General features: G+C 43.2%; 1 protein-coding gene across 2 annotated transcripts in view; it reads right to left on the reverse strand.

Moving 5' to 3' along the window:
- Positions 1 to 6255, reverse strand: part of MED13L (mediator complex subunit 13L) — a 297018-nt gene extending 290763 nt beyond the window's left edge. For both annotated transcript variants that reach the window (XM_033408782.2, XM_004281470.3), the window contains exon 1: positions 6122 to 6255. In XM_033408782.2, the coding sequence (XP_033264673.1) occupies positions 6122 to 6193 (72 nt within the window). In that variant the 5' untranslated portion in view covers positions 6194 to 6255. The remainder of the gene's footprint in view (positions 1 to 6121) is intronic.
- Between the last annotated feature and the right edge of the window lie 3544 nt (positions 6256 to 9799).

Here is a 9799-nt window from a genome sequence, read left to right on the forward strand (position 1 = left end):
AATAAAGGTACAAATGAAATTTTCAAATAATCAACTCAGGAGGTTCCTTTAACAGTAATGGAATTTCACTGTACTGGAAAAAGTACAAAATGCAGAAAGCTGTCAACCAGGGCTCTGTGCTATTTCACAGTAGTAGAAATACGGTTTTAATAAGTTTCTACCACAATTCATCTGGAATGAGAAAATAAACACTCAGAAATATACATAATAAACTACAGAGTATGAAAATGCCAGTGACATAAACGTTCTCCCTTGGACACCATTGATTCTTCTAATTCTCACCTAGAAATTAATGGAAAAAACTTAATCTTCCTTGACTAGAATCCAAATGCACTCTAAAAGACATTTTATCAGCTTAAAAAAGGAAAACAACTGTACTCCAACAAACATAACTAAAACATGCTAATATAAATGCAAGTAAAACAGGAGTTCCTAAAAGAAGACTATGATAGCCAATTTATGAGGACAGAATCCAACGATTTCAAAACTTAAGTAACAAAACACTATAGTAGGATGGGGAGCTACCATAACATTTTAAAAGCATTTAAAACTATTTTTGTATCAGCTAAAGCAAAGATAGAAAACTATACTGATGTACATAAGTGACTTTATACTAAACAAAAATTGGGCAAACATATACATTTCATTCATGCAAATGAACGTGAATTTACAATTCCTCATTTATGTTAATATTTGATTAACATAATGGATTATGATTAATGGAAAATCATCTCCCCTATGTAATGAAGTGAATTCCCCCAACAGAACAAAGCTAACACCTTCAAATCTTTCGAATAAACAATGAAAGCTTATACTATAAAAGGAAATTATCTAAACAGGATCAGAAAGTTGTTAAATGATTCAAGTGGGAAGAAAAGTCCGAAATTCCAACACACACTACAAATATTGATTCATTAACTCCAAATCTCTAAGCAAGTCCTATGAAACAAATGTGGGTGCAAATTTTTTTTTTAACTATTCCCACAGCACATTTTTAGGCTATCTACCTAACTACCTCACTTTGCAATGCATTAAATGTAATTTCTCGAAATTACAATGTTTATACAATGACAAAAACAGGAATTCTGGTGGCTACAACACACATTGTTTGTAAAGCAGATTAGCACACAATACATTTTAAATAAGTGACACTAAAAGAAATGTCACAGAAATCTTTTTTCTCCATTTCTAATAAATGGCTGCAATGCACAGCTCAGTAATAATACCTAATATTCAACCATATTACTAATTCTTATAAACTTTGTCTAATCTCTCTCACTAGCTAACTTTTCTGTGAAATTAACATATCACCCAGTTTCAGAAAAAACAACAAATCAGTACCTTCTACTACTATTTCAGAGGAGGAGATTATTATTTTCTTCTACTGAAAATAAGTCAAACCATTCAGAAAAATATCTAGTCTGCGAATTCCCTGGCAGTCCAGTGGTGAGGACTCTCTGCCAGGGCACGGGTCCGATCCCTGTTCAGGGAACTAAGATCCCACAAGCCAGGCGGCATGGCCAAAAAAAAGAAAAATATCTAGTCTACCTTTGAATCAAACTTTGAGGAACAGTTGAATTAACTGTTCATTAAAAAAAAAAATCCACATAAACAATCTTATTACTATTTACACTGAATTTCACTTCAATTTTAAATAATTTAACAAATATAACTATAGAATACGCTTATCTTTTGCAAATATATGATACAGAGAATACAGTATAAACTGGTGACAGTATCTTTCTTATTACTCTCAAGAGCAGAGGAGACCTTTGAAAGTGTTTGATGAATACAATTAACTCACAATTAACTAGGCTAAATTAGCCAGTGAACAAAAAAGATGAATCAATCTTTCCAAACCTAATTAATATAATCCACTACTATAACTTAATGTTAATTAAAAGAGTGCCTTAAGAGATTTTTTTCTCCAAATACCTAACACAATCATGAAAAAAAATACCAAAATATTCTAAAGACAGTGCTAAACTACATAAGCACCTGGCATAAACTCAACACTCATTGTCCTCAGGCACCCCCCCCCCCGCCTTTATTCTCACAAAGAAACAGCCCCAACCTAACTTCCTCTCAATGAGCACTTCAAGCAATAACACAGATATTTTGCAGCATATAAGTCTTAGGTACATTATTTTCTCTTTAAAATTATGAACACGTACAAATGGCTCTTTAAAATGGTCCAATAAACTGCTACACTATGCCTTAAATTGCTGTCTATTATGTACTTAAAAATATTTACTAGCAATTGGAGGTTAATATGGCAATTATTACTGGGTAGCTATTATTGCTATTAAAAATATATAAATACTGCAACACCATGCACTACTAACAACTAAACACTGAACAGAAAACATACATTAGCAAATTATAAACATTTTCATTCAACAAAATGAACCGTCATGAAAAAAAGATGCTTTATGTGTAAATACTAAAATTGGAAATTGAGATGAAAAAATACCCTGTATATTTACTGGCACTTGAGAAGATTAATCATTCCTTCTTCCTCATTTTCAATTGATAGTCCTCCCCATCTGGTTCTAACTCACAAGAATAGATCTCAAAGTTTCTACATTTACAACTATCTTCCTTCTCTGCAAAAACTATAATAAATCTCTTCAGAAAAAAGGAAGCAGGTCAACAACAGATTACCTTAAAATCTTCAAATATAGAATGAATGGTCCTTAATAGGAATTATGTACTAATGTGTGTTGCAATTGAGGAAGGAAGAATGATACCATCCCCCAACTACCCCATAGTCAGGAAGATGCTAAGCAAATAAAACAACATGAATGTGCAGCACACATAATTAAGAATTAGACTGCTGTTGTGTCAAACAGTATATACTTAAATCTAGTTAAAGGACACAAAATCGCTTTTCTCCACATCACCTCGACTGAGAAACAAAAGTAAAGAAACAAAACTAAAGATATACTTAACATCTGGAAATTATATCTTTCCACAAGGGTGAGTTGACATACCATAGGGTGCACTCGTACACTTTCCAAAAGGGCAGATTTAACACACTTAACTGAATTATAACTGAGTGAATATATAACAAGAGTCTCCCAGAAATGTGATGGACAGCATGAGAAAACAGTTTTGAGTCACAAAGGCACAGCCAGGCATGCATTTAATGCAGTAGCTACAAATTTCACAACTGTAAGAATAAGAAACACATACAATGACCCATATCATATATACACAATGGCATCTTTCACATGTTAGGAAAAGGGGGCAGGGGGTGACAAAGAATTTAGGAAATGTGATGCCATGCAGCAGAAATATCAGAAAGCAAAATAAGTAAAGGACTGACAAAAACCTTAAGGCATCTGACTGCACAAATCAACTTTTGCTAAGCCATATGAACACCTCAAGGTAACACAAAGTGGGTGGATCATTACTGTGTTACAGAACTTTATAATCTCTAGCTTACATTTCAATCTACATTAATATGAGTATCTAGATAAATTCTCTATAAACAATAGTTTTCTCTGCTCAAAACAACTGCAGGCCAAAAAGAAAAATACATGCCGTTATAAAGCACCAAGAGTTCTTATAATACATGCTTTATTTTGAACGGGTAATGATTTTATCTCCTTTGGAATTATTCTATACAATGTACTTCAGGCAACATATTTTTGTTATCCCAGGTTGCTGCTATATCTAATTTACAAGAAAATGCTCAATTTGGAATGAGAAAAATTTACAATATCAGCAGTTCTTTAACCGATTCGTAATTTTTTTAATTAGCACCAATCCACCCTCCACCTAAAAGAGAATGTAGACATTCTATAGTCCTTTAAAAAAAAAAAAATCAACCCACGCCTTTCCGCATTTCAAAGTTGCTACCTAAAGAGCAATTCTGATTAAAAAAAGAAAAAGAGTATATTCAAAAATCAATTCCTGGTTTAAAGAGGTTTAGGAGAGAAATACCCAAAGCACAAACCTTTAGTCAGTCATAAAGCACAGAGTCCGCTCCCACAAATTGTTTCTACAAAAGAATCTTAAACATCTTATCTCTATCAACATTATCATCCTTACTTAAGCTTTAAAAGAAAAGAAAAAGAAAAAAGGTAGAAGAAATGATATATACTAAAGACTGGCTACACATGGATTTTTATTTGTCTACAAAATGTACTGTATATAAATTAGCCACATATATACAAGCCATTACCAGTCAGCATGATATATGGTTATTTGGGGGCTCTCTCCTCACTAATATTGGTCTACTTGGTTATTTTAATTCCCTGATAAAGTGTCAACGTGGTCACCAGCCGCCAAACAAAAACCTTTTAAATACCCCTTAATCAATGTTTGCTAATCTATGGAAGTCCCTGAATCTGACTAATACTAAATGATAGACTGAGAGAAGAAAACAGGAGGCAAAATGAGTTTTATTCCCATATATCAAATGATCAAGGGAAAATTATCACAGTACAGAGAGTAAGAATCGCAACTTATAACTGATTTTAAGATTAAATATCCGAAAAAAATGCTAGAAAAAAAAAAGATCTGATCCTAGTACAAAGCACAGATACTATGTCACTCGGTCTTTGTAGGTAAAAATTACATTTTGACTTTTTTTATCTGCATAATGAAATATATTTAATAAAATAAAGCTTCCATTCGAAAAGTTGGCAAGAATTTGTACTTCTCCACTAGTCTCAAAGAAAAAAAAATCTATGCTATCCATAATTAAATGTAACTAATTACAATTTGAACACTAAATTATTTATCCAGTGTAAACAAGGATTAAGAGGAAATAAAGCTCTATCTACAGCAGAGGTTACAGAAAACAATTTCCAAAATGCATGTTCCCCAAAGGCAGTCCCCCCAAAAGGGTACACAACTTAAACTAAGTTGAGTTTTTTCAAGCCTAAATTAAACCGTTCAGCCAATTTTCCAATTATATTCTACGCTTGAAACATAATTGCCCTACATCTGTTTACAAATCTTTGCTCAATATTTAAACAAATTCGTAGTCTCCCGGGCACATAGTTCTACATACAGTAACTCATGCACAAAGCACATATTTAAAGACCACGCACTGCAATTATTAGCCTAAACGCCAGGTTTAACAACGTGAATGTTTTCAGAGCTAGGTAATACGACCCAATAAAAAGCAAAGATGGCATTTACCACCAAATGTCACTGCCACCGCCAGGAAAGAGTTGCTGGAACCCTATACATTTTTAATTTCGATGAACCTAGACGGCGTCGTCGGGTGCCAGGCTTCCAGGAGAACAATTGACACCCTAACTGCTTCAAGATTAAGGCAGGCGATTCAAATCCGAAGGAAAAGTTGTCAATTATCAGAGAGACAGCGCGAGAGAGGCGAAGGCAGATAAAAGCGATGTTATCAAACCGCCCAGCTTGTTGCTTTTGTGTGTGTGTGTGGATTCGTTGTTAGGAGAGAGAAAACAGTTTTTAAAAGACACAGGAGGAGAGAAAGAAGAAAAAGCTTTCTCCACCTTCCGTCGGCTCGGTGCAATGGCTTTACGGCTCTCCAGCGTAGTAAGCCCCGAGAGGCAGACGGCTGTCGATGTTTACAATCCCCGGAGCTTCGGGTGCAAGAGTCCTTTACTGACACAATCGCATTCAATCAACTGTTTTCGGGCGAAATTGCAGGTGTCATTATGGAATTTTTTTAAAATTCAAAAGGCGGGCGGGCGGGCAGCCGATCCGACACAAGGGGGAAAAAGCTGCTTATCGCAGGCGCGGGCATCACAAGGCAAAGCCTTCCACATTTAGGGAAGAAAAGGGGGGGAAATGGGAGGGGAAGGGGAGTGCGATTGCAACAGAGGGTGGGCGTTCGAAGTGCGACCCAGAATCCGCAGCTTTGAGACTTCCACATGCAAATTCCACGCCGAGCGCCGCGCTCACAAATGATTTTTAAAGAGCCAAATAAACACTGGAAGGGATCCAAGGCGAGGGAGAGACGATCCAAAAGGGGGAGAATCGGCGAGAGGCGAACGGCGGGGAGAGGCGAGGGAGGGGCGAAGTCCCGGCGGCGGGAGGAGAAAGTTGGTCGGCGGCGGAGGTCGGCGGCAGAGGTCGGGGACCCCCCCCCCCGACACAACCCCCTCCCCGCAGCCCGACTACTCACCAGCGAGAAGAGGTTGGAGTGACAATCCTCCAGGCTCGCCCCGTTCGCCACCCAGTTCGCTGCCGCAGTCATGATCCTCCGCGAGCCCGGCCGCCAGAGCGGGGCATGTCGGAGCGAGGCGTCCGAGGCGAGGCCGGGCCGGGCGGCGGCGCCTCGCCGGGGAGCGCGGGGCGGCCGGGCCGCCGCCGCCGCCGGTGGAGGGCGCGAGGGCCGGCGGGCGGGCGGGAGGCGCCGCGGCGACGCCGCGCTGGGGGCGGCGGGCCCGGGCCGGCGGGGGGGTCCGCGGCGACCGCGCGGCTCCTTCCTGCTCGGGCGGCGGCGGCGGCTCCCGCGGCTCCGGCGGCGGCGGGGGGCGCTGTCCGCGCGGCCCGGCGCCCTCCCCGCCTCTCAGGGCCGCCGCTGCCTCCCGGGCCGGCGCTGCGGGCCGGCCGCCGCCTCCGCCTTCCCTGTTCCTCAGCCGCCGCCGCCGCCGCCGCCGCCGCCTTGTTTATCTCCAGCCACCGACTCCCCCTCGGCCCCCGCCGGCGCGTGAGGGGAGGCGAGCCCGAGTCGCCGCCGCCGCCTCGGAGCCGCCGCCGCCGCGGAGCGCGAACTCGCGAAGGGGGGGGTGCGGACGAAGCCAGCGGGCGACCCCGGCAGCCGAGCGACGTCCCCTCCTTCCTCTTCCTCCCCCACCCCCCCCCTCCTCCCCAGTCAGCCTCGCTTCTCCTCCCTCCCGGGGCTCGCTCGCTCTGACAGCAATGGCGGCCGCCGACCGCGGCTCGGCCCGCCATTGGGTGGCGCTGCGTCACGTGACGGGCGCCGGCCGCGCGGGGGGGTGGCGGAGGGGGCGGGGGAGGGGTCGGAGCGGCGGCCGGGGCGGCTCGCGGGCGGCGCTGCTGAGCCGAGTGGGGCCGGATTCTCCGGCCGAGAGAGGGAGGGAGACGGAGACCGAGACGGAGAGGGAGAGAAAGAAGTGCAGGCGACGCGGCTCTGGGGCGGGCGCGCGGGCAGCGGCCGGGCCGGCGGCCTCGCGCCCCGCCCCCTCGGGTGCTTAGACCTGCGCTGGGCGCGACTGCGAGCCCCGGGAATGCCCGTGGAGGTGGCTGCGGAGGACTCGGGGCCCCTTGCCTATGCCCCGGACCGCCCCGGCCGGCTGCGTGGCAAGGGCTCGCCGTGGGCCAAGCAGAAGATCCAAGTGTTTCGGGGGTGTCTCCTCGAGGTCTCACTCCGTCCTCCGCGTTTTGCAGATGAGAAAACTGAAGCACAAAGAGATTAAGTCACTTGCCCGAGGTTGCACAGCTGGGAAGAGGAGGGGGTGGGATTCGAACCCCTGCACCCAGGCACAGCGCAGCTAAGGTCTTGCGTTAAGGTTTATAAGCCTCACCCAGGGAGCGCTAACTGTGAATACAGAAATGCCTTTCGGGCCCTTACTCCTAGGCACTGTGTGTATGCATTCATTCTTTGCATAAATGCTTCCTGATCGCTTGCTTTGTGCCAGAATATGTATATATTTTTTAAACTACCAGACACTGTACTAGGTCTGGTTGGGAGCAGACCTTCCCTCCTGGCTCCATTCAGTCAATAACCAACATTTCTTGAGCATACAGCATGGGAGTCCGGAGGAATGCCAGTATAAGGAGGCTCTTCCCCAGCCCTCAAGGCCTGTGCTCCCTGCAAAGGTGGGGAGGAGATAACTTCATTAATAAGCCCCCAAACGTGGAAAAGCCATGCAGATTGGATTTAAAAAAGGAAGAATGGGAAAACAGCAGAAAGATGGAGTGTAATAAAAGGAAAGAAGTCTTAGACATGCGAATTGAGCTTTGGAACTACCGCAAATAACTGTTAAAGCAAAACCCAGGAGCAGCATGTAGTATTACCATGGCTGACACTAGGTTATAACCCACCGACACTGTTAAAACGAATGTACCTACATTATTTCACATAGTCCTCAGAACAGTCACATAAAGAAGATACTGTTATTATCCTTAGACTACAAGTCAAGGCTCAGAAGTGCAGTGACACCTCCAAGCTCTCCAGTTAGTGAGTGGCTCAAACCCAGGTCTGTGTGGCTCCAGAGCCCAAACCTGAATCCAGAAGGCTCTGTGAGCAGAGGCCTGGAGATGACTTTGGCACCCCCCGTTGTGTTACCTTGACCACCATGGTTCAACTCTCTGACCCTCATTTCTCAATCTGTCAAAAAGGGGTCCCAGTTGCTGACCCACTGACCTCAGGACAATTTTGTGCATTTCTGTTAAGATTTGTTGATGAAAATGTTTAGGAAAAAAAAGTCAAACCACTTTATCAACATGCATGGTGTTACTTCGGCCTGAGCAATCAGACAGTGTGATGGTCCATCATATCCAGGTGTGTTTATATCCCAGGATATCATCTTACACACCTGGTCACCAAATTCTCATTCTTCAGTAAGGTTTTTAAAAGTCTCCCAAAGCAACCTAATATTAGAAAAATGAGAACAGTACATGGACAGTTTACAGAGTAGGAAAGACATATGGCTTTCAAATATATAAAAAGATGTTCAACCTCACTTGTTGCAATGGACAGAATGTTGGTGTCCCCCTAAAATTAATATGCTGTAACTTTCCCACTGTGATGGTATTTGGAGATAGAGCCTTTGGCAGGTAATTAGGTCACAAGGGTATAGCCCTCATGATTGGATTAGTGCCCTTGTATGAAGAGACAGGAAAGATTTCCAGCCTTCAAACACTCTCCCTCCCTCCCTCCTAACCTCCCTCCATCTCTCTCTCCCCACCTTGCCCCACCCACCAACCCCCCTGCCCTGTGAAGACAGAACCAGGAAAAGGGTTCTTACCAGGAACCATATTGGCTGGCACCTTGATCTTAGACTTCCCAGCCTCCAGAACTGTGAGGAGTAGATTTCTCCTGTTTAAGCCACCCAGTCTATGGTAACTTGTTACAGCAGCCCAACAAGCAGACTAAGACACTCATCATAAGAAAAACAGCAATTAAAACCGTAATAAGGGACTTCCTTGATGGTCCAGTCATTAAGACTCTGAGCTTCCACTGCAGGGGGCGTGGGTTCCATCCTTGGTCGGGGAACTAAGATCCCGCATGCCGTGTGGTGCAGCCAAAAAACAAAAAAAAAGCATAATAAGTATTGACAATATTTTAAAAGCTTAGGCAACTGTGAAGAGAAGCAGAACTCTCACTGTCAGTGGGAATATAAATTAGCACCACAGCTTTGGGTGTCAATTTGGAAAAGATCAAAATTTATAATGGACATTCCCTTTGACTGAGCAATTCTACTTGTAGGAGGTTATCCTACAGAGATACTTGCACAGATGTATAAAGACCTGTAGTGCAAGGATGTGAACTATAGTACTGCTTGTAGAAATCAACTTACATGCCCATTATTTGGGGAGTAGTTAACAGTATAATTTAATCCCATGCAGCCATTAAAAATAATGAGTTAGCACTATGTGTACTGACAGTGCTAACTATCATTAGCACAAAAAGGGATTATTAATTGAGATATCCATGGAAGGTTGCACCAGACACAATGGTAATATCAGTTGCCTCTGGGGATAGAGAGTCACAGTGGGAAGAGAAATTACTTTTCACTGTACTGTTTACATTTTTTTAGCCAAATATATATATTACCTATTCAATACAATAAGTTATAAACAACACAAATCAATCAATAGAATTGAAAACAGA

This window comes from Orcinus orca, chromosome 15 (assembly GCF_937001465.1).
Source record: "Orcinus orca chromosome 15, mOrcOrc1.1, whole genome shotgun sequence".
Classification (NCBI taxonomy): domain Eukaryota; kingdom Metazoa; phylum Chordata; class Mammalia; order Artiodactyla; family Delphinidae; genus Orcinus; species Orcinus orca.